This window comes from Pan paniscus, chromosome X, assembly GCF_029289425.2.
Source record: "Pan paniscus chromosome X, NHGRI_mPanPan1-v2.0_pri, whole genome shotgun sequence".
Lineage (NCBI taxonomy): Eukaryota > Metazoa > Chordata > Mammalia > Primates > Hominidae > Pan > Pan paniscus.
In genome coordinates this window covers 132,623,678-132,648,964 of record NC_073272.2, presented here as the reverse complement: position 1 = coordinate 132,648,964, position 25,287 = coordinate 132,623,678, and the positions used below count along the sequence as shown (strand labels likewise).

General features: G+C 42.5%; 1 protein-coding gene across 1 annotated transcript; it reads left to right on the top strand.

The window, feature by feature from the left end:
- Positions 1-5,153: 5,153 nt before the first annotated feature.
- On the top strand, positions 5,154-8,173 carry TFDP3 (transcription factor Dp family member 3). Its single transcript, XM_003814498.5, has one exon. It carries the CDS (start codon positions 5,292-5,294, stop codon positions 6,507-6,509), a length of 1,218 nt encoding a protein of 405 aa, XP_003814546.1. The 5' UTR covers positions 5,154-5,291; the 3' UTR covers positions 6,510-8,173.
- The last annotated feature ends 17,114 nt before the right edge of the window (positions 8,174-25,287 follow it).

Here is a 25,287-nt window from a genome sequence, read left to right as displayed (position 1 = left end):
AGAAGTTGAAGCACCCAACAGACCCTTATTCAGCCCTCCCTCATGTACCCTGAAGGGCCAGGAGGGTTTTGTTTTGACAACTTGCATTCTATTTGAGCCATGTGGAATCTTGGAAGGTCTTGAAATTTCTCTAAAGAGAAGTTGATAACGGCAGATGTTAAAACGAAAGCTAAATTGATAACCAAATAATGCTCAAACTGTTTTATGCAAATGAAGGGGTGGATCTTTATTGAGCACCTGGAAGGCTTAACATTTTCTAAATGAAGATACTGAGGCACAGAAAGGTGTAGCAACTTTCCCCAAGCTACACAGCAAGGATTTGGCATTCATCTGGTTGGCAGGCCACCTTCTGACCCACTAGGACAAGCTACCTTCCCTTTTATTGGGCTAAAATGTGTGTGACTCCTTTGCCATGAAAGGTTAGGAAAAGTCTCCTCCTAAATCTGTCCTCCTCTCTTCTTCTAGGTACTGAGAGGTTGCTTTGCTCTGTAGGACTAGATGAACCTTTACTTTGCTGAGCCCTGGGCAAACTCCTGGGTGTTATTTTTATTCGTGGGTAGTTGTTAGATCATTGTTTTTGTGGGGCAAGGAGGGTTGGATTTCCTACTCTGCCATTTTGCTGATGTCATCCTACATTTTATTTTTTACTGATTTAGCTCAGGGGTATGGCCCACAAGTGGACTGCCTATTTTTATAAATAAAGTTTTATTTAAGCACAGCCACACTCATTTGTTTACGTGGTGAGTATTATAGCTTCTGTACAATGGCAGAGTGAGTAGTTGAAATAGAGACTGTACGGTGTCTGCAAAGCTTCAAATTTTTACTATCGATCTCTTAACAGAAAAAGTCTGCTGACCTCTGCTTTGGATCATGACTGAAAATTATACATTATGTGAAAATTTACTATTACAGCAATGAATAACTGATTTTTGCTGAAGGTGACAAAAATTAATTTTGTGGAATACAAAATAATTCCTGAAATATGTATGTCTTTACATTATTACTCATCCATATATTGCTAGCCCATAAGAAGAACACTCAGACATGCAGAGTCATAATTAAACTCAGTCATCTTTGATATTTTGCTTTCAATAGTATTAAAACCATCACTTTACACATATTGATTTTGCTTTTATAAAGGTATAGCTGTCAAAATAGAAGATAGAACATATTTAACAATTTTTTTTTGCTTTGACTTATAATTTTTAATTATCAGGCATATGCTCTGTTTGTATTCTTGTTCTGGGCCTCTTAAATGTTAGAGTGGGAAGCCTGGATGAGGCCTGGTAAGCATGTCAACACTTAGATGTCAGGAGCCATTTTTTGCTCTGTTGGGGCCTTATGTTCTGAGCAAAGTCTCTGAGAAGTTCTACCAATGCTTAATGAGTTCAGCAAAGCCTACCTGTCTGCAGCTACCACAGGGCAGTGAGAAAAAAACCAGCAGAGCACCTGCTATGAACTAAATTGCATCCTCTGAAAATTCTTATGCTGAAACCCAAACACCCAATTTGACTATATTTGGAGATAGAGTCTTTAGGAGGTAATTAAAATTAAATGAAATCATAAGAGTGAAATCTTAATCTTATAGGACTATGTCTTTATAATAAGTGAAATCAATCTTTCTCTCTCTCTCTCTCCTTTCGCTTTTTCATGTGAGAAACACAGTGAAAAGGTAGCCATCTGCAAGATAGAAAGAGGGTGCTCACCAGAGACCAAATCCTGCTAGAACCTTGGTCTTAGACTTTCCTGCCTCCAGAACTGTGAGAAAATAAATGTATGCTGTTTAAGCCACCAGTCTATAGTATTTTGATATGGTAATCTAAATACAATAAGACAGATTTTGGTATTGAGAAGTGGGGTGCTGCTGTAAAAAATACCTAAAAATGTGGAAGTGGCTTTAGAACTGGGTAATGAGTAAAGGCTAGAGTCTTGCATCACATCCTAGAAATATGGACATTTAGGGCAATCTTGGTAAGGTCTCACAGAGAAATAAAGAACAAGATACTGAAAACTGGAGGAAAGGTGATTTCTGTTATATGGTGGCAAAGAACTTGGCTGAACTGTGTCCTAGTGTTTTGCAGAAGTTAGAACATGAAAGTGAAGAAATTGGATATTTAACTAAGGAGATTTCTAAGCAAAGTGTTGAGGGATTGGCTTGGTTTCTCCTGACTAATTATAGTAAAATGCAAGAAGAGAGAGATGAATTAAAGAAGGAATTGTTAAGCAAAAAGGAACCAGAACTTAAGAACTTGGAATATTCTCAGCCTATCCATATTGCAAAAAATGAAACTTGTCCTGAAGAGAACACTAACCCTACAGCTGGACAACCATTTGATGAAGAGATTGTGGGTGGGACTCATGAGTATAATCAGCCATCTCAGCGGAAGCCAGGAATAGAAGTGGGATTATATGAGCAAAAACACTAGTTTGAACTAAAGGAGACAGAGAAAGCTACACAGAATGAAGGAAGACTTTTGAATTTCTTGGATTCTCAGGAGCAGACCATTTACCTATTTGGCTGCTAATTGCACTGTTATTCAAGGAAAAATAAGAATAACCATGAAGGCATTTATAGATAATCAGGGCTGACACTTCTACCACAGGCCCAGGGGGCAAGGCTGTTTCTACCTCAGTTTCAAAGGGTGATACCACCTCTCCAGTTTCAGTGGGCCAGGGTGACCCCGCCCTGTGCCTCAGGGGCAAGGCAGCCTTTATAGACAATCCTTTGGGCTGGACCCTCTCTGATAACTGAAGGGGCAGGGCCCTAGCAGAGCCATGAAAGTGACACTGCCACCCAAGTGGTGGGTAGAGTGTTTAACCAAAGAGGATTATTATTGAGCCTTAAGATCTCATGGAATTCGCCTTGCTAGGTTTTGGACTTGCTTGGGACTCACTACCCTTTCTTCCTCCTGATTTCTTTCTTTTGGAATGGGAATGTCTATCCTATGCCTCTGTCACCATTGTGTTTTAGAAGCACATAACTAGTCTGGTTTCATAGGTTCACAGCTAGAGAGGAATTTTGTCTCTGGATGAATCTTACCTTAGTCTCACCAATATATAATTTACATGATATTTTGATGAGACTTTGGACTTCAGACTTTAAGAGTTGATGCTGGAAAGAGTGACGACTTTGGGGACTGTTGGAATGGAATGAATGCATTTTGCATGTGAGAAAACATAAATTTGGGGCGAACCAGAGGGGTTAAAACTCTCTCCTTAATTAAACTTTAGACAGGCTCTTCTAAGCCCTCTTTTTGACCTCATCCTTGCTAAGTCTAGTTTTAGCAGGAGTTTAGCTTAAGTCACTTTAGTGAGAATCCCCTGCTCTTGATATCCAATCACCTTCAATATCTGATCACACTCTTCTTCCCCACCCTTGATATCTGATCACCCCAGCCTACCTTTAGCAAGAATCTTGTTAAGTTGGTTTAACAAGAATACATCTACCCTTGATGTATCTTCTTAGTAATTTTTCATCCACTGACCACTTTGCTCTGCTCCTTGGCTATAAATCCTCTTGCATTTACTGCATTTAGAATTGAGCCCAGACCAGGTGCAGTGGCTCACAGCCGGGCGTGGTGGCGGGAGCCTGTAATCCCAGCTATTCAGGAGGCTGAGGTAGGAGAATCACTTGAACCCAGGAGGCGGAGGTTGCGGAGGTTGCAGTGAGCCTAGATCGTGCCACTGCACTCTAACCTGGGTGACAGAGTGAGACTCTTCCTTAAAAAAGAATTGAGCCCAGTTCTATCCTGAGGTCTCTTTGCCCCATTGCAATAGTTCCTGAATAATATCTGTTTTACCTCTTTTATTACTGTCCAGCTCTGGTTCTGTTAGGCAAATGCTATAGACTGAATTTTGTCCCCCTACCCAATAAAATTCATATGTTGAACTCCTAACCCCCAATTTCACTACTCTTTCACTACTGTCCAGCTCTGGTTCTGTTTAGCAAATGCTATAGACTGAATTTTGTCCCCCTACCCACTAAAACTCGTATGTTGATGCCCTAACCCCCAATTTGACTGTATCTGGAGATAGGGTCTTTAGGAGGTAATTAAGGTTAAATGAGGTCATAAGGGTGGGTCCCAAATAGGATAGGATGTGTCCTTATCAAAAGAGATCTCTCCAAGCCCCGCTGCCATGTGAGGACACAGTGAGAAGGCAGACATCTGAAAGCCAGGAAGTGAGCCCTCACCAGAAACCAACCCTGCTGGAAACTTGATCTTGGACTTCTAGCCTCCAGAACTGTGAGAAAATAAATGTCTATTGTTTCAGCCACCCAGTCTATGGTGTTTTGTTACGGCAGCCCGAGGTGAGTGAGACAGCACCTCTGTGTATCTGAGGCTGAGGTGTATGCTTGTGTGCAATCACATGCATTATTTCCAGAGTCGAGGTGCTAGAGGAAGTTGGTGTGGACTAGAGAAGCAGGCCTGAAGACACAGAGCCTGTGTGGCATGGTTATTAGGACTTTTGGTGAGTAAGGCAGAGTTGAGACCAACGGTGGGAGAAAGAGACTGCCACAGGCCTCTGCTTCTGCTGGGCTTTGTCTTGTTCTCTCTTTAGATTTCTTTCTCATTGGCAATGTGTGTAGCTTCCAAAGTGAGGTGTAGGCTGTGGACTTAGTCTATTGATTGTACCACAGCCCAACAAATAAATGATACTGTATATTGTTAACTCCTTTTTCCCATCTCTATCTACTCAGGAAGGCTTAGTGTAGCTGTTTGGGTAGAGAGACAAAAACTGGATTCTTCCACATAAGCTTCTTGACCAGCAGGTGAAGAAATAATCCTTGCAAGAGCCCAGATCCAGCTTCCTGTGAGACAATGGCTGAGAAGAAATGATAGACGGGCCTGCAGAGGCCTACACGTCTGATTTTCATCAGTCCCTTTAGGATGTGCTATGGTTTAAATGTGTCCTCCAAAAGTTCATGTGTTGGAAACTTAATTACCATTGTAACAGTATTAAGAGGTAGGGCCAGAGGAAGAAAGGCTGAAGGCGTGAAAAGGCACGCAGGCGCACTGCACGGACCGCCCCCCTGCCGCTGCGCACCTCACGTGGCGCATGTTACGCCACGTACCACACGCCACGTACCACACGCCACGTACCACACGCCACGTACCACACGCCACGTACCACACGCCACGCACGTTACGCCACGCACGTTACGCCATGCACGTTACGCCACACACGTTACGCCACGCACCTCACGGCAGCCCTACACTCGGCCTGGAAGAATTGTTTTTCTTCTCTGGAAAGGTGAACATTTATAGCATTTATTTCCCAAATCTGGTAACATGGCAAAATATGTCAGTCTCACTGAAGCTAACGAAGAACTCAAGGTCTTAATAGACCAGAACCAGACCAGCCGCCCTGTGGCCGTTCACCCCTCCACCGTGAACCCGCTCGGGAAGCAGCTCTTGCCGAAAACCTTTGGACAGTCCAGTGTCAACATTGACCAGCAAGTGGTAATTGGTATGCCTCAGAGACCGGCAGCATCAGACGTCCCTGTGGTAGGAAGCCCAAACCCACCCAGCACTCACTTTGCCTCTCAGAACCAGCATTCCTACTCCTCACCTCCTTGGGCCAGGCAGTACAACAGGAAAGGAGAGAAGAATGGCATGGGCCTGTGCCGTCTTTCCATGAAGGTCTGGGAGACGGTGCAGAGGAAAGGGACCACTTCCTGCCAGGAAGTGGTGGGCGAGCTGGTCGCCAAGTTCAGAGCTGCCAGCAACCACGCCTCACCAAACGAGTCAGCTTATGACGTGAAGAACATAAAACGGCGCACCTACGATGCCTTAAACGTGCTGATGGCCATGAATATCATCTCCAGGGAGAAAAAGAAGATCAAGTGGATTGGTCTGACCACCAACTCGGCTCAGAACTGTCAGAACTTACGGGTGGAAAGACAGAAGAGACTTGAAAGAATAAAGCAGAAACAGTCTGAACTTCAACAACTTATTCTACAGCAAATTGCCTTCAAGAACCTGGTGCTGAGAAACCAGTATGTGGAGGAGCAGGTCGGCCAGCGGCCGCCGCCCAACTCAGTCGTCCACATGCCCTTCATCACCATCAGCAGTAGCAAGAAGACCGTCATCAACTGCCGCATCTCCAACGACGAATCAGAATATCTGTTTAATTTTAACAGCTCCGTTGAAATCCACGATGACACAGAAGTGCTGATGTGGATGGGCATGGCTTTTGGGCTAGAGTCCGGGAGCTGCTCTGCCGAAGACCTTAAAATGGCCAGAAATTTGGTCCCAAAGGCTCTGGAGCCGTACGTGACAGAAATGGCTCAGGGAACTTCTGGAGGTGTGTTCACGACGGCAGGTTCCAGGTCTAATGGCACGTGGCTTTCTGCCAGTGACCTGACCAACATTGCGATTGGGCTGCTGGCCACAAGCTCCGATGGATCTCAGTACAGTGGCTCCAGGGTGGAGACCCCAGCAGTCGAGGAGGAAGAGGAGGAGGACAACAACGATGACGACTTCAGTGAGAATGACGAGGATGACTGACGTCCTCTCGCCTTAAGATTCAGCTTCAGGAAAACATTTAGGGAAAAGAAACTTTTTTTTTTTTTTAATGTGAGGTTTTCTGTTTCTTTCTTGCCTACTCCCAAGAAGATATTGGTGAGCTATAGAATTTAGATATGCACCTCTGATAAGCAAGGATTGTTTCCCGTATGATTAAGACGTGCTGTTGATGTGTGTTTTGATACCAGTGTGCTGACGCAGAATCTTTATTTACTTTTTTTAGGATTTTGTGTTTTCATTTTCTATTTTTCTTTAAATGCAGAGTTCATTGTTGCCCCTTAACAGTTTTTCCTGAGTTTACTGAAGAAATTGTACTTCATCCACATCCATGAAAATAAAATGCTCTCCTTTTGTGCACAGTGAGTACCGAATGCCGTTTATTTGCCGTGGATTTGGATGGCACCCCCACTGATGCATAGCAAGACTCTTGAGTTTTCCATTTGTTCAGTTTTGCAGTGTCCAGAGCCCCAAGCAAACGGCAGAATTCTATTTTGAGAACAATAAACACCATCAATCTTAAAAAAAAAGAGGTAGGGCCTTTAAGAGGTGATTAGGCCATAAGGGCTGTGCCCTCATCAATGGATTAATGCTGTTATAATAGGAATAGACTCTTGATAGAAGGATAATTTCAACCCTGTTCCTCTGTCTTGAATGCTTGCTTGCCATTCTGCCATGTTAGGACACAGCAGGAAGGTCTTCACTAGGTGCCAAGCATATGCTGGCACCATGGCTTTGGACTTCTCAGGCTCCAGAACCATAAGCCAAATAAATCTATTTTTCTTTATAAATTACCCAGTCTGTTATAGGAGCAGAAAACGAACTAAGACAGGATGGCTGAAGGCTCCCAGCTGGCAATCAATGCACATCTATCTATGCAGGAATCATTTGCTGACTGGAAGCAAGATGAGTAGGTTTTCCTTTTTCAAATTGGTGAGATAGAACAGCAGTGGAGCCTATAGCAGTGTCATGGTATGGTGAGAAGAAACTGGGTCAGAACCTAGGTAGGGAGATCTTGACTCATTAATATGAGAAAGTTGTACCAAAAGTGTGGCTGGGGGCAGCAGAGGGAGCTGTTGCTTTCTTCAAGCACAGTTTCACAAAGGGTCATCTTTCCAACCATATGCAGACCTGTCCAGAGTTCCAAGAAAAAAATAGACACTAGGATAATCACTGTGAAAGCAAGACCGTAAGACCCATTAAGAGAGGGCAGGTAGTTAATTACAATGAGATACCACTTCACACCCATTAGGATGGCTATTATGATTATTATTTTGAGATAAGGTCTCACTCTATTGCCCAGGCCTGCAGTGCAGTGGAAAGATCATGGCTCACTGCAGCCTCAACGTTCCAGGCTCAATCAATCCTCCCACCTCAGCCTCCCGAGTAGCTGGGACTACAGCTACTCCACACCTAGCTAATTTTTTTTTTTTTTGGTATTTTTTGTAGAGTTGGGGTTTCACCATGTTGCCCAGGCTGGTCTCAAGCCCCTGGGCTCAAGCAATCCACCTACCTCAGCGTCCAAAAGTGTTGAAATTACAGGTGTGAGCCACCACACGTGGTCATGACTGACTGCTTTTACTTAGCAAAATGTTTCCAAGGTTCATCCATCTTGTAGCATGGATCAGTACTTCATTCCTTTTTATGGGTAACATTCCATTGTATGGATAGATAGACTTTTTGTTTATCCAGTCATCTCTTGATGGCCAGTTGGGTTGTTTCTGCCTTTCGGCTATTGCGAGTAACAGTGCAGTGAACATTAGTATGCAAATATCTGTTCAAGTCTCTGCTTTCAATTCTCTTGAGTATGTGTGTATCTGGGAGTGGAATTACTGGGTCATATGGTAACACTATATTAAGCCTTTTGAGGAACCACCAGGCAGGTTTCCACAGAAGCTGTGACTCTCACCAGCAACATACAAGACATCTAAGACATGGTTTCGAGTAGTCTTGGGAGTAGAGAAGACACTACCAAGGTCACCTGTGTATAGTGATGGCACTGGCTGGTCCTTGTTTTTTTGGGAGTCGGTTCCCTTGTGTCCTGTCTGAATACTTTTCCAAACCATGCTGCAAAACACGTGCCTTCCCACCCCCCCCATCAAGCCTTAACATAGTTGCCCCATTTTGGAAGGCTTTCAGCTCCTAAAAATTTCTGAGGAAAGTTCGATCACTGAGAGGGCTGCTCCTCACCTCCAAGGGACATGTCACATAGCTCCACCTGCACTGCTTGTCAGATGTGGACTCCATGAAGGGGTGGGCACTGCCATAGCCAGTGTTCAGCCTTTGCCCTGGCTTCCCCTTGGCGCTGGCACCTAGAACATCCGAATGAACAGTCTCCTAAGGTCTGGAGCAAAGCTTTCCCAGCCAAGTGCAGCCAGCAGCCCCAGACAGTACCTCCTTTTGCCTTCTGGCCTCCTAATGTGCTTTGCATTAAAATATCCATTTTGGCTTTGCCTTTGAGTCAATTCTCAGGGGAGCAAGTAAAAGCTGAGCCATGAACATGTGGCCCATGGAGATGTAGTAGACAGAGAAATGACTGCAGTTCATTCCAGTCAGGCCCTTTTGGCGTTTTTCCCACACACCAGCAATGCCTAGGACTGACGTGTCCTTGTCTGAGCTCCGCCACTAACTGGAGGTACAATTTCAGCAAATCCCTTCTCTTCTCTCAGTCTCAGTTTCCCCATCTAATAAATGGGCAGGGAATCTCCAGGAGACACTTCCAACTCTAAATATTCTATTACTAACATTCAAGCAGAGCCTGACTCTAAGAAGCACAATCGGCATCCTTTCTGTGCGATAGAATGATAGTCAATGCTTTGGAAGATATTTGCTTTTCTGGCGAAAATGGTATGAAATAAATTTCTTTTATAATGATTCTGGTCTCAAGCCCTCCAAAACACAGCTCCACTCTTGAAATGTTATAGGATAAGTTTTTATTTGCAGAATTTGAGTGTGACCTTTGCTGAGGCAGAACATGGTTTTGGGGGAGGGGGAGAGGCAAATGGAGGTGGGAAATACTGGATTGTGATTAACCAGATAATGAACCCCACCTGCTTTTAATCAGCCACTTCCTGTTCTCCCAGACCTCTAAACTTTTAATATTAATGGAAACAGATTTGAATTCTGGAAAGAGCTATTCTGGAAAATAATTGGATATTTACTAGGTGAAAAGTGAAATTGCACAGCCATTTCATAGGGTTTGGTATTTGACAGGTGCCATTTTTTCTTTCCAATGTGTTGCATACTTCTGTTTTATAAACCAATATGGATAGTGGTATAAAAGATTACGGGTTTACATGGTGGCAAGGCCTGGGAACATGTTCGGGGGGTTGGTGGGCAGGAAGAGAGAACTTCAATTGGGGACAAGGCTGAAATGCTTTGATTAGTAGGAAAAAAATATTTGAAGGCAAAGAATATTTCTTTAAAAGAAATATACCCATGTTCATAAATGGAGATTGCACAGAGAGAGAGAGAGAGAGAGAGAGATTGGCTTACCTGTGGAAGTCTGACTGCATACAAGAAGGTAACGCCTCCCTTGGCTTCTTAAAGAACTTTGTAGTTAGAGAAGGCAGGAAGGCACTGGAAGAGAGTGGGGAGATTTTATTAAAACAAAGCACAGAGCTCTCCAGGGTTGCAGGCAAGCAGAACAAATGGAAAGCAGATCTGCCAGAAAGCAAAGGAGGGCTGCTCCAGTGGGGTGACTCAGGCCCTTTGGGTTCTTTCCCTTGAGCGTCTCTCACTTCAGTCATTACTACTGTGATCATTAGGATTCCCCACGTGTTTCCTCTTTAATGGTCTGGCCCTAGTGTGGACAGAGCCCCACCTTTTTTTATTGAGATGGGGTTTTGCTCTGTCATTCAGGCAGGGGTGCAGTGGCACAATCATAGCTCACTGCAGCCTCGACCTCCTGGGCTCCAGCAATCCTCCCGCCTAGCCTCCAGAGTAGCTGGGACTACAGGGACACACCATCACTCCCAGCTTTTTTTTTTTTTTTTGTACAGATGGGATTTCACTATGTTGCCCAGGCTCAAGCGATCCTTCTGCCTCGGCCTCTCAAAGTGCTGGGCCTCTCAAAGTGTGAGCCACCACACCTGGCCAACAGAGCACATTTTAGGGGGATTCCTTCAGAGACAGCTGAAACTGGCTGTCCCTCTGCCCCTCTCTCCTTCCCCCCCCTCCCCCCTCCCTCTTCCCCTCTCCCCGCCTCCCCCTCTTCCCCTCTCCCTGCCTCCCCCTCTTCCCCTCTCCCTGTCTTCCCTCTCCCATCTCTCCCGCCTCACTCTTGTCACCCAGGCTGGAGTGCAGTGGCGCGATCTCGGCTCACTGCAACTTAGCCTCCCAGGTTCAAGTGATTCTTGTGCCTCAGCCTCCTGAGTAGCTGGGATTACAGGTATGCACCACCACACCAAGCTATTGTTTGTGTTTTTAGTAGAGACAGGGTTTTCACAATGTTGGCCAGGCTGGTCTTGAACTCCTGACCTCAAGTAATCTACCCACCTCAGCCTCCTGAAGTGCTTGGATTACAGATGCGCACTACCACTCCTGGCTAATTTGTGTGTGTGCATGTATTTTTGAATAGAGATGGGGTTTTACCATGTTGACCAGGCTTATCTCAAACTCCTGACCTTAAGTGACCTGCCTGCCTCAGCCTCCCAAAGTGCTTGGATTACAGGTGTGAGTCACTGTGCCCGGCTTGATTTTCTTTTTCTTTTTCTTTTCTTTTCTTTTCTTTTTTTTTTTTTTTTTTTTTTTTGAGACGGAATCTTGCTCTGTCTCCCAGTCTGGAGTGCAGTGGCAGGATCTCAGCTCACTGCAACCTCCGCCTCCTGTGTTCAAGCAATTCTCCTGCCTCAGCCTTCTGAGTAGCTGGGATTACAGGTGTTTGCCACCATGCCCAGCTAATTTTTGTATTTTTTAGTAGAGATGGGGCTTTGCCATGTTGGCTAGGCTGGTCTCGAACTCCTGACCTCAAGTGATCTGCCCACCTCAGCTTCCCAAAGTGCCGGGATTACAGCTGTGAGCCACCTCAACCGGCCTGGCCTGATTTTCTTAAAAAATATATTTTTAAATTTAAATTAAGGAGAAAACACCAAGGAAATGCTTTACAGAGAATACATGCAACACTCAAAACAGGCTTCCATAGCAGATATTTTCCTGATCCTGCTATAATTTACTTGTAGTCCCAGAGGCAGGTCTAGTTTTACCATAATCTTAGCTGCTTTCTGGTCCTGCTAGTTCCCTGTCAGTCTCAATATGACAGCCACCATCTTATTTCCCACCGGAAGAGTGTGAGCACCCAGTTACCTCTTCTCTTTCTAACCAGGGTAGAAGGACTTGTTTCCCCAGCCCTATTTTTTCTCCCTCCAATCAGTGGTTCTAGTTTTCAGCTGAAGGATTCTCCTTGTTGACCATCAATTGGTAGGTTGAGGTGTGTCTTTCATCTGTGAGTATAATGTTGGTCACATGTGAGGCTGGCCAGCGAAGTCTGGACTGCTCAGTGCAGGCTGAGCCACTGATGGGAGAACAATTGAGTCCCCCACTTATTGATGAAGTAGCATATTTAGGTCTCAAGGGACAGACAGAATTACTTTGTAGGGCTTTATCCATATCCTTTGGGGAGGACACTGTAGGAGTATTAAAGAAGTAGCTTAATCATATAAAAAGCCTTCTTCTGAGGAGGAGTCTTGATTGGCCATATGTGCCATTCCGCCTTTTCAGTTTCTTTAGATAGTTACTTGGAGAAAAAGATAAAATGGTTTAGCTTTCTCGAATTCATGAAGAAAATGGTGCTCTTATCCTGAAAACTGACTTATCCTGAAAACCAGCTTATCTTGAAAACTAGGCCTTTTAGACCAGTGTTTTTGCAGATGAGGAAACTGAGGCCAATATAGAGGAAAAGACTTGTCAAAGTCACTCAGTACACCATAAACACAGCCAGAACTAGCCTCTAGGACACTTGCATGCCAGGTCATGAACTGCCAGGATAAGAACTTTGGGGAACCAAATTAAGAGAACTAAGGTAACTAGGTTGCACAGAGACCAAATCCAGGACCAAGGGCATCTCAATAGTGCTTTCTAATTGAAAGTTCTTTTTTTGTTTTTTTTTTTGTTGTTGTTGTTTTTTGTTTTTGAGATGGAGTCTTGCTCTGTCACTCAGTCTGGAGTGCAGTGGCATGATCTTGGCTCACTGCAACTTCCACCTCCTGGGTTCAAGCGATTTTCCTGCCTCAGCCTCCCAAGTACCTGGGACTACAGGCACGTGACACCACGGCTGGCTAATTTTTTTTTTTTTTTTGTATTTTTAGTAGAGATGGCGTTTCATCATGTTGGCCAGGCTGGTCTCGAACTCCCGAAGTCAAGTGATCTGCCTGCCTTGGCCTCCCAAACTGCTGGGATTACAGGCGTGAGCCACGTGCCTGGCCCAGATTGAAAGTTCTCAATCTCCCCAAGTGGTACAGAAACCCAGAGCAAGCAAAGATCTCTCCATTCCCACCAGCTTCAGTCCCATCCTCTGGTCTCCTTGGTTATAGCTAAAAGCTGGCTCCTGGTGGAAAATTCCTGTTACTTTCAGCCTGCGCCTCCCGGGTCCAAGCAATCCTCCTACCTCAGCCTCCCGAGTAGCTGGGACTACAGGCTCATGCCACCGCACCTGGCTAATTTTCATTTTTTTTTGTGGATACGGGGTTTCATCATGTTGCCTGAGCCAACGTGTTGATATTGGAGGTGTGAATCACTGCACTTGGCCTGCTTCATTCCTTTTTATAACTGAATATAACTGAATAGTGCTGCTTATGACTATGTGATACATGTATTTGTTAAAGTACCTGTTTTCTAGCCAGGTGTGGTGGCATGTGCCTGTAATCCCAGCTACTTGGGAGGCTGAGGTGGAAGGATCACTTGAGCCTGGGAGGTCGAGGTTGCAGTGAGCCGTGATTGCACCACTGCGCTCCAACCCAGGTGACAGAGCGAGACCTTGTCTCAAAAAAAAGTAGCTTTTTTTGCTGTTGTGAGGAGTATATATCTAGGAGCAGAGTTACTGAATCATACAGTAATCTATGTTTAAGTTTTTGAGGAACTGTATGGCAAATTTTTAATATCATTTAGCCTTCTTCAGACTACTTCTCAAGCTCCATGATTATATTCTCCCACTCCACAGCTGGTAGATGCTCAGGGGATATTAATTGTTTTTAAAATCAGTCTAAATCAAATGCAACTTTTCAAATAAACTTTACTGCAAATTTATTAGGAAATGCTTCCCAAAACCAAGCAGAAAATTATTTTTGGATTATAGACCAGCATTATCTAATACAACATTTTGCACTGTCCAGTATGGTAGCCATAATTAGGCATATGTGACTAGCACTTCACATGTGCTAGTGAGACTGAGGAAATAAACGTTAAATTTTATTTTATCTTTATCAAAAATAAAATTTAAGTTCAAATAGCCATTGTGGTTAGTGGCTACTGCAGCTATAGACTGTATTCTCAATCTTTTCAGCATAATAAAAATTTGAAATTTTTCCCCAAGTATTATTTATTTTTCACATTAGTGGGGAGAGATAGCCTTGGGTATGCTAAAAAATAAATTTGCTTTGTAGAAATCAAGCATAAATACTCATGCTGGTAGGGTTGTACAAAACTGACATTTTCAAACAGCGCTGGTGGCAGTGTAATTTTTCAATGAAAATTCATTTTATTCATTAATTCATTCATTTATCCATCCATTCATTGTTTTAGTGGAATGCTTATTGTGCACTAGGCACTGTGCTGTATATATCCTAGGGACACAAAGATGACCAAAACATGATCCCTCCTCTCAAAAGCCCACAGTCAAGTAGCCAGGTAAACACTTAATTGCAATACAATGTTATGATAATAATGGTTTCCATTTTTAAAGCACTGACTGCATGCCGAGCACTGGGCTAGGGATTGTACAGACATTATCTCATTTAATCCTTCCAATAGCTCTGTGAGTTAGATATGATTATCCTCATTTTACAGACAAGGAAGCGCATCTTGTGATCATAAGTAAGTGGACTAATGTTTGCCACAAATGAGGTATATCCAAGGTATGGTTAATGCTCAAATACAGGAATAAGTGATTATGCCTAGAATGTATGATGTATGTAGGAGTCGGGGGAGGGAAACTGCACTAGATCTTGAAGGATAAGTAAGAGATAAGCCCCACAACAATCCATTTGATTCTACGGCCTTAAACAATTTTCACATACTTTTACCCAGTAACTCCACTTCTGGGAATTTATTGCAAGGAAATATCCAAAAGTATGGGGAAAAGAACCCTGCCTGAATGAACTGTTCAGTTCTCTATTATTTATAATTCTGAACAATTGGAAACAACTTATACGTTTAACAACAGGGGAATGGTTCAATAAATTATGGTCCCTCTCATCTATGGAATATTGATGTGACCAATGAAAAATTTTAAAATAATAATGGAGAAGACTGTAGCAACAACAAAAACACTTATGGTATGATGTCAAGTGATAAAAACAAAATACCACATTGTATATTCACTATGAATGCGGTTATGGAGAACATGGTTACATATGGGTAGGCCTAAAATGGAAATACAAAAAAAGGAGTTGTGTTCAGGTTGTGAAATCAGGGGTAAGAGTTTTTCTTTTTTTAAAAAAATGTTCTTTAACATTATTTTATCTTTTACTGTGGAATAAGTGAAAAATTTAAAAAGAGACATCAAGCCTTTTTTTCCCTGGTTTTAATGTGACTTTTACTTGTTCCAGATAGTCATTTTCACGGGAAAGTTTGAGATTCCTTTAAAAATGGATTGAATATGGAAAATCGTATGTGGTCCATCCTGTTTTAGCCAAATCAGAATCATTCAGTCCCTGGGTAATTAAAGTAAGTTGAGAATTGTTTTCTTTGCACACGTTTCAGTGGTCTTGACTTCATTGTGATATACAACAGAAATCACATTTCTGTCAAATATTTGCTAATGTTTATGGGGCCAAGTATTTGAAATAAAATAACTAATGAGTGACAGTCATTTCATTTTTGAAGTGCCTGTCTCCTGGGACCCAAACTCGGGTTCTGAGTGTATTTCTTTTTAATTTAGATGATAACATTAATATAAATCCAAGTCTTTATTTTGATAATGGGTTACTGCTGATGGATTAAATGTGGAAAAGAGATTAAATGTGTTTGTTTTTCTTAAGTTGCTGGAATGATATAGGTTCATTCCAGCAATGATGAGGTTGCGCAAATACAACCTCAGTAATGCTATTGCCTTCTTGAGATGTGGGGTAAGCTCTTCAGGCACAATTCTATTTACTAAAGGGACTGTCTCAAGCCTGAAATAAGAAATAGAGAGGGATCATTTTTGTTCAGGGTTTGTTTCCCATCCAATACATAAGGTCGACTATTAGACCTAGCATGACATGGTAGCTAAGAGTCACACAGACCAAGCCTCAAATCTTGGCACTTCTATTTGCTAGCCGTTTGACCCTAGGGAAGTTACAACACTTTTCTATGCCTTAGTCTTTTCATCTGTTTAAAACAAAAAAAGTAACAGTTATAGAACCAACTCATAGGATTGTTTTGAGTATTATCTGAGATAACACCTAGCTCGGTATCTGACATACACGAAATGCTTAATAAATGGCAAACACTATTGTAGCACATAGAAGACACCACACTAAGTAATAGGTTGTTTACTTGTCACTTTCCTCTGGTTATAAGTTACTTGAGGGCAGTGACTTGTTCATCATTGTAGCCCCAGTCCCCCAGCACATGGCCTGGGACACAGTAGTTGCTCAAGAAATATTTGTGGGATGAATTTAATGAATGCCTGGTGATTTGTGGAAATACCGGAAAGCATGAGATGCAGCCCCTGCCCTTCAGGAGCTTATAGACATAATGGGTGGGTGGGTGTGGGGAGAGATACACACAGGTATCTGGGGGTTTGCAGGAACAGATAATTTAAAATCAGAAAACCAGGTTTCGAGTACTAGTTCGGCTTGCTAGCTGTGTGGACTTTGAAATGTCAGGTAACATTTTTGAGCCTCAGTTCCTCAACCTAAAATGGGAATCATCAACGATCATCATCTTCACAAAGGTGTTATGCATTTATGTGATAAACGTATATGAAAGTGCTTTGTGGACTGAAAAGCAGGATATAAAACTAAAAAGGTGTTATTACTCTAAATAACATCAATGCTGTGCTGGAAATTTTAAGTTCCAGACCTTATTATCTTTAGTAGCTATAGGAGCTCTGAAAAGAGAAAAACTCCAGACCGATGGTTAATTAGATGACTATTATCGTATTGTCTTACCTATTAAAAAATAATATTCATTATTCATCTTTTAGAGATAAGGCCTATGTAATGGTCTGCTTTGTATTATTTTGCCTAATCCAGGAGTTTCCAATCTTTTGGCTTCCCTGGGTCACATTGGAAGACAGAACTGTCTTGGGCCACACATAAAATACACTAACACTAACAATAGCTGATGAGCTAAAATAAAAAATCACAAAAAAAACATAATATTTTAAGAATGTTTACAACTTTTTGTTGGGCCACATTCAAAGCCATCCTGGGCTGCATGCAGCCTGGGTTGGACAAGCGTGGTCTAATCTTTGTGCAAATTGTTTCTAAGATTGAAGCAGTTGGTTGGGATCTCTTTTGAGATTGCTAAATTTTCCTTCTGCTGAGGTGATGAATGATGTAAAAACCAATTTGGAAGTGTGGTAGTGAAATTAAAGTCTGGAGTTTTCCGTAACATACACTTTCAAGTCCCTCTCATCGCTCTTATCTCCCGAAATGACTCTTCAAATTCTTTCAGCCACTGAGCTGTGCTCGAAATACCAAACTGATTTACCTGAAAAGTGCGTATGGAAAGTGGATAGATGGGCACAGAAGGGTTAATTCTGATATTGATTTATTACTGAAAAAGGAAGATACTGTATCACATGGCAGATAGCAGGCCCTGAAAGAAATCAAAGTATTTTACAGCAAATATATTTCTTTGACATATTTTGAAATAGCCATGCTAAGCTGCCTCTTGGCAAGGGAAATCTACATTCTGTAGAGAATCCCCTTCCCTTTCCAGGTATTTCCTCTGATCCTAGAGAGAATTAACTGAGAGTCTGGCACTTTTTAATTTTTTTATTTTGTTTTTGAGACAAGGTCTCCCTTTGTCACCCAGGCTGGAGTGCAGTGTCGTGATCATGGCCCACTGCAACCTTGACCTCCGGGCTCAAGCAATCCTACCTCAGCCTCCTGAGTAGCTGAGACTACAGGCATGCATCAGCATGCCCAGCTAATTTTTGTGTTTTTTGTAGAGACGGGGTTTCATCATGTTGCCCAGCCTTTTCTCAAACTCCTGGGCTCAAACGATCTGCAAGGGTTTTTATATAATTTAAGAAAACAGGCCAGGTGCGGTGGCTCACGCCTGTAATCCCAGCACTTTCGGAGGCTGAGGCAGGTGGATCACGAGGTCAGGAGATGGAGACCATCCTGGCTAACATGATGAAACCCCGTCTCTACTAGAAATACAAAAATTAGCTGCGTGTGGTGGCGGGCGCCTGTAGTCCCAGCTACTCGGGAGGCTGAGGCAGGAGAATGGCTTGAACCTAGGAGGCGGAGCTTGCAGTGAGCAGAGATCACGCCACTGCACCCCAGCATGGGCGACAGAGTGAGACCCTGTTAAAAACAAACAAACAAAAAAAACCTTGGTCTCCCTATCTTTTGCCCCTCTGTTCTTCAGTCCATTCTAAACAACACTGGCAGATTAACTATCCTGAAGCACCAAGTTAAGAGTGGCATTTCCCTCCATACTGGAGTCCAGTGTCTCCCCATTACCAGCCACCCTCAGAGCTTCCCAGCCTAGCAGTCAAGACCGTGGCCGAAGTCTTTGTAGGTTTTTGTTTGTTTATCTGTTTGTTTTTGAGACAGAGTCTCCCTCTGTTGCCTAGGCTGCAGTGTGATGGCGTGATCTTGACTCACTGCAACCTCCGCCTCCCGGGTTCAAGCGATTTTCCTGCATCAGCCTCCTGAGTAGCTGGGACTACAGGTGCCCACCACCATGCCCAGCTGATTTTTGTATTTTTAGTAGAGATGGGGTTTCACCATGTTGGCCAGGCTGGTCTTGAACTCCTAACCTCAGGTGATCCACCCGCCTCAGCCTCCTAAAGTGCTGGGATTACAGGTGTGAGCCACCACAGCCAGCCCAAAGTGTTTGTAGTTTTATCTTACAGTGTTCTATCCTAAGGGATCACTAAATGCTAACAGCCAAGGTGTCCCTTTTGTTATTTCCTGAATACAACATTTACTTTACGGGGAAGTACTTTGGAAGGGAAGAATACAAGAGAGGAAGGAAAAAATGGAGAATTACCAGGGATATTTCAGTATGTGTGCATACGTGTGTGTGTGTACATGTGCACACATGTGATCCAGCCAACTTTTCTCATGTTCTAAGAGGACTTCTGCCATGGACAAATAGCTGGAAAGAGCCACTTCTGTAGTCCGTGTTGCTGCCAACTGAACCACCATTATTCCCTCCACCTGCTTTCCATTGTTCTTACCTCTGCCGTTTGGCTCACATTATCCCTTCTACCTAGGGTGTTCCATTTTCTCCCCCACACTTCTCCTCATATCCACCTATGAAGGTCTTACCCAGCCTTCAAGGCCAGGTTCAATTTTCACCCTGTAGGAAATCCACCCCACGCTCCTTCCATCCCTTCTGAGCTCTTTATGTACTGCACATGCAGCATCAATCTTTTCTAACCCTATATTTTTGCATTTTGAGTTTTTCCTCTACTAGCAGAGTCACCAAATTCAGTTCTAGTTGTGCCCTGTATAAATGTGCCTGGCTGAGGGACAAATAGCGGCTGAAATCCACTGCCAAGCCACCCTTGGAGGGAGCATCTTTTCTAATGTACAGGAAGATACAGTATGTGACAGCAGCTCTGTCTCTTAGATTATCAGCTCCTTGAAGACAGGGACTAGATCATAAACATCTTTGTGCTCCTCCTAGTCCTTTGAGCAGTGCTCACTGGAGGCCCTCTGGTGGGCATCAACCTGGACTCCCCTCTCTCTCACTCAACATATCCAATCAACCACTCTGTCTTTTCGATTCTACCTTTTAACTAATCCACAAATCTACCCATTTCTCTCTCTTTCCTTTGCTGCTTCCCTAAGGTGTTCTTGTCTTGCTTAGAGTTCAGTAGTCGAACAAATTTCTCAGGCTCCTGTCTCGCTCCCTTCCTACGCATTCTCCTTGCAGCTGCCAACTAATCTAAAATAGAAAGCTGACCATGTTACTCCCCTTCATCCTGGCTTACAGGATCCTTCTTGGTCTAGTTCTGCCCCAGCTTCATTTCTCCCTCCCCACAAGCCACCCCTTCTCCACCCTAGGTTGCCTAATCTTTTTCAGTTCCACAAAGATCTTATGTCCTCTTGCTTTTGTCTGTACACTTCTTTCTGCTTGGAATTTTTCCTGCCAGCTCCTGCCTTTAAGCAAAACACTCCTATTCATTTTTCAGGTCCCACCTTGGACATCACATTCTCCAGTATCCAAAATCAACCCCAAGTTCAGGCTAGATGCTCACGCACATACACCCTGTACTTCCCATATTACACAGTATTGCAATTGTCCATTTATATCTCTGTCTCTTTCCCTAGACTGTTAATTCTCTGAAGACAGAAAGCATGCCTTTCTTACTCATGATTATTTCTCTCACCCTTCCCTTCTTGGAGTACCTGATACATAGTAGGAGTTCATTAGTTATTTGTTGAGTGAATACATGAACCCCAGAGGCTCACTGGTTCTCATTCAAGGAGAGAATTTTTACACACAAATTCAGATGATGCTAGGGTAAATTTAACTTTATAATAAGGAAGAAATGTGTTTTTTTAAAGGATTGGCTATCTTTCATCAACAAAGAATATGATATATACCTAGCTGCACCAATTCAGACATACAAATCAAAATGGAGGGTGTGTATTTCAGAAAAAAAAAGAAACCCTGCATTGTTTGAATTTAGATAGAGCATTTAGGAAAATTATCCCCCATTCCAGCATTCCTTTCACTGTTGTTCACTCAGTGGCTATGGTTTTCTTCTTGATTTAGTGGTGGTTGTTTTTTCCCCATAGCTTAAAATGTCTTCAGCCAAAGTAGCATTTATGAAAACCCCCAACCAAATGTGTTCGCTCCATAATCTGAACTCTTCCTTAAGCACCTTACATGGTTCTCATCATTGTACCTAGTGTTACAATGATGAGATTAGGTATCTTACTTCCCCTCCTATTTTGTCAGCTCCTTGAGGGCAAGAACTGTCTTCTTTCATTTTCTTAATAAGTAGTGGGAACCAAGGCATATTTTTTGAATGAATAGATAGCATAAAGAATCCATCTTGTGAGCAGAAACTCTCGTCTGTGGCTCAGGCATAGTCCGGGACTAAACAACCTCTAATGCAATATACAAGACACACTCACTAGTCTGCTCTTCCCTATCCCCACCAGTAGTCATTCCCTTCTGAAAGAATTACATAGCCAATATTTATTTAATTAGAACTTAACTGCACTGAAAGAAATAAATGTAGACAAAGTGGTCATCAAAATTAAAAACTTGTGTTCAGCAAAGGACACAGTCAAGAAAGTGACAAGACAACCCACAGAATGGGAGAAAATATTTATAAATCATACATCTGATAAGGGCCCAATATCCAGAGTATATGAAAATTCTAACAATGCAACAATAAAAAGATAACAAAACCAATTAAAACATGGGCAAAGAATCTGATAGGTGTTTCTCCAGAGAAGATTAAAAATGGCCAACAGGCACCTGAAAAGATGCTCAACATTATTAGCCATTAGAAAAATGCAAGTCAAAACCACAATGAGATACCACTTTATAACTACTAGGGTGGTCATAATAATAGAAAATAAGTGTTATTGAGGTCGGGCATGGTGGCTCACACCTGTAATCTCAGCACTTTGTGAGGCCGAGATGGGTGGATCACCTGAGGTTAGGAGTTGGAGACCAGCCTGACCAACATGGTGAAACCACGTCTCTACTAAAAATACAAAATTAGCTAGGTGTGGTGGCACATGCCTGTAATCCTAGCTACTTTGGAGGCTGAGGCAGGAGAATCGCTTGAACCCAGGAGGTGGAGGTTGCAGTGAGCCAAGATTGCGCCACTGCACTCCAGTCTGGGCAACAAGAGCGAAACTCCGTCTCAAAAAAAAAACAACAAAAAAAAAGTGTTATTGAGCATGTGGAGAAATTGGAGCCCTCCTGCATCGCTTGTGGGAATGTAAAATGGTGCAACAGCTTTGGAAAACAGCCTTGGCAGTTCCTCAAAAGGTTAAAAGCAGAGTTACAATACAACCTAGCCATTCCACTCCTAGGAATGTAACTCAAAGAAGTAAAAAAAAATATTTGCACAAAAACTCATATGCAATGATAGAAAACACTATTTATGATAGTTAAAAAGTGGAAACAGCCAGGCGCAGTGGCTCACGCACCTGTAATCCCAGCACTTTGGGAGGCTGAAGCAGGCAGATCACTTGAGGTCAGAAGTTCAAACCAACATGGTGAAACCCCATTTCTACTAAAAATACAAAAATTAGCCGGGTGTGGTGGCACAGGCCTGTAATCCCGGCTACTCTGGGGGCTGAGGCATGAGAATCACTTGAACTTGGGAGGAGGAGGTTGCAGTGAGCCGAGATCATGCCACTGCACTTCAGCTTGGGTGACAGAGTGAGACTCCATCTCAAAAAAACAACAACAACAAAAAAAAGATGGAAACAACCCAAATGTTTATCAACAGATGAGTGGATAAACAAAATGTGGTATATCCTCACAATGCAATATTATTCAGTCATAAAAAGGAATGAAGTACTGATACATACTACAGCATGGATGAACCTTGAAACACTCACTATGCTAAGTGAAAGAAGCCTGTAAAAAAGACCATGTAACAATATATTATTCCATTTGTATGGAATGTCCAAAATAGGCAAGTCCATTGAGACAGAAAGTACATTAGTGTTTGCCCGGCCTAGGTAGAGACAGGAATGGGAAGTGACTGCTTAATGGGTGCAGAGTTTCTTTTTGGGATGATGAAAATCTTCTAACATTAAATGGTGCAATGGTTGCACTGACTTTTGAATGTACTAATATACACTCAATTGTGCACTTCAGAAAGGTGAACTTTATGATTTATTTATGATCTCAATAAAGCTGGTATTTAAAAAAGAAATGAATATAAATGTCTTATCACCGCAATTTCCTCCCAGTCCTTGTCAGTGCTTACACATACACTTATGTTTATAGTTGTAACCAACAAGTGCTTTTTTTTTTTTTTTTTTTTTTGAGACGGAGTCTCGCTCTCACTCTGTCGCCCAGGCTGGAGTGCAGTGGCACGATCTTGGCTCACTGCAAGCTCCGCCTCCCGGGTTCACGCCATTCTCCTGCCTCAGCCTCCTGAGTAGCTGGGACTACAGGCGCCCACCACCACGCCCAGCTAATTTTTTGTATTTTTTAGTAGAGACGGGGTTTCATCGTGTTAGCCAGGATGGTCTCGATCTCCTGACCTCGTGATCCACCCGCCTGGGCCTCCCAAAGTGCTGGGATTACAGGCGTGAGCCACTGCGCCCGGCCAACAAGTGTTTAATATTATGTTAAACATTTTTACTTACTACCATTTCACATACATTCTGTGTGCTGTATTAACTTAGTTTATATGTTTGTCATTTAAAAAATAATTTTTTAGGAATATAAAATATATAATATGTAGAAAACTACAAATCATATAAATAAAGCTTGGGGAATTTTCCTAAAGTGGGTATAGCCATCTGCTTGTTATTTTGAATAGCAAAATGAAGTGTGTCGTGGTGCTATACCATTCTTGTGTACCATACTTTGCTTGGCTATTTTGCAGGGAGCTCCTAGGTTGTTCCTGATTTTTATAAAGAAATGGTTCTGGGATAACTGGCTAGCCATATGCAGAAGATTGAAGCTGGACCCCTTCCTTACACCACATACAAAAATCAACTCAAGATAGATTAAAGACAAATGTAAAACCCAAAACTATAAAAACCCTGGAAGACAACCTAGGCAATACCATCCTGGACATAGGGATGGACAAAGATTTCATGACAAAGACACCAAAAGTGATCACAACAAAAGCAAAAATTAATAAGTGAGATCTAATTAAACTTAAGAGCTCCTGCACAGCAAAAGAAGCTGTCAACACAGTAAACAGACAACCTACAGAATGGGAGAAAATATTTGCAAACTATGCAGCTGACAAAGGTCTAATATCTAGCATCTATAAGGAACTTAAACAAATCTACAAGAGAAAACCGAACAACCCCATTAAAAAGTGGGCAAAGGACATGAACAGACACTTTTCAAAAGAAGAAATACATGTGGCCAGCAAGCATATGAAAAAAAGCTCCATGTCACTGATCATTAGAGAAATGCAAATCAAAATCACAATGAGATACCATCTCACACCAGTCAGAATGGCTATTATTAAAAATTAAAAAAAAACACAGATGCTGGTGAGGTTGCAGAGAAAGGGGAACACATACACTGTTGGTGGGAGTGTAAATTAGTTCAACCATTGTGGAAAGCACTATGGTGATTCCTCAAAGAGCTAAAAGCAGAACTACCATTCGACCCAGTAAGCCCATTGCTGGGTATATCCCCAGAGAAATATAAATGATTCTACCATAAAGACAGATGCACCCGAATGCTCATTGCAGAACTAGTCACGATAGCAAAGACATGGAATCAGCCTAAATGCCCATCAATGACAGATTGGATAAAGAAAATGTGGTACGTATATACCATGGAATACCATGCAGCCCTAAAAAAGAATGATATCATGTCTATTGTGGGGACATGGATGGAGCTGGAGCCTATTATCCTTAGCAAACTAACACAGGAACAGAAAATGAAATACTCCAGGTTCTCACTTATAAGTGGGAGCTAAGATGAGAACTCATGAACACAAGGAAACAACAGACACTGGGGTCTACTTGAGGGTGGAGGGTGGGAGGAGAGAGAGGAGCAGAAAAGATCACTATTAGGTACTGAGCTTAATATCTGGGTGATGAAATAATATGTAAAACCCCTGTGACATGTTTACCTATGTAACAAACCTTCACATGTACCCCTGAACCTAAAAGTTAAAAAACCCACAAAATGATGAAGAACAATGCTATATGACCATCATTTTATATATATATTATGTTATTTCTATAGAATATATTCTCCAAAGCAGAACTGATGGATCGAAAGAACATCAAGGCCAGGTGTGGTGGTTCATGCCTGTAATCTCAGCACTTTGGAAGGCTAAGACAGGAGGATTGCTCGAGCCGAGGAGTTCAAGACCAGCCTGGGCAACATAGTGAGACTTTGTCTCTACAAAAAATAAATATCATTTTAAAATCACATCAAATACTAGTAGACGGCTTCTTCTGAAAACAAATTAGTATACAGTTCCACTAGCAATGTGTCACTGTACCTAATTTACCATAACCTCACAAACATCAAGTTTTATCATTTTAATCTTTTCTCCCTTCGTTTATAATGTGTTGTCTTAGTCCATTTGGGCTGCTATAGCAAAATACCTTAGATTAGGTAATTTATTTATTTATTTTTAATTTTTTTAAATTGCTTTCTTTTGGGGACAGGATCTCTCTCTCTTGCCCAGGGTGGAGTGCAGTGGTATGATCATGGCTAACCACAGCCTTGACCTCCTGGGATCCAGTGA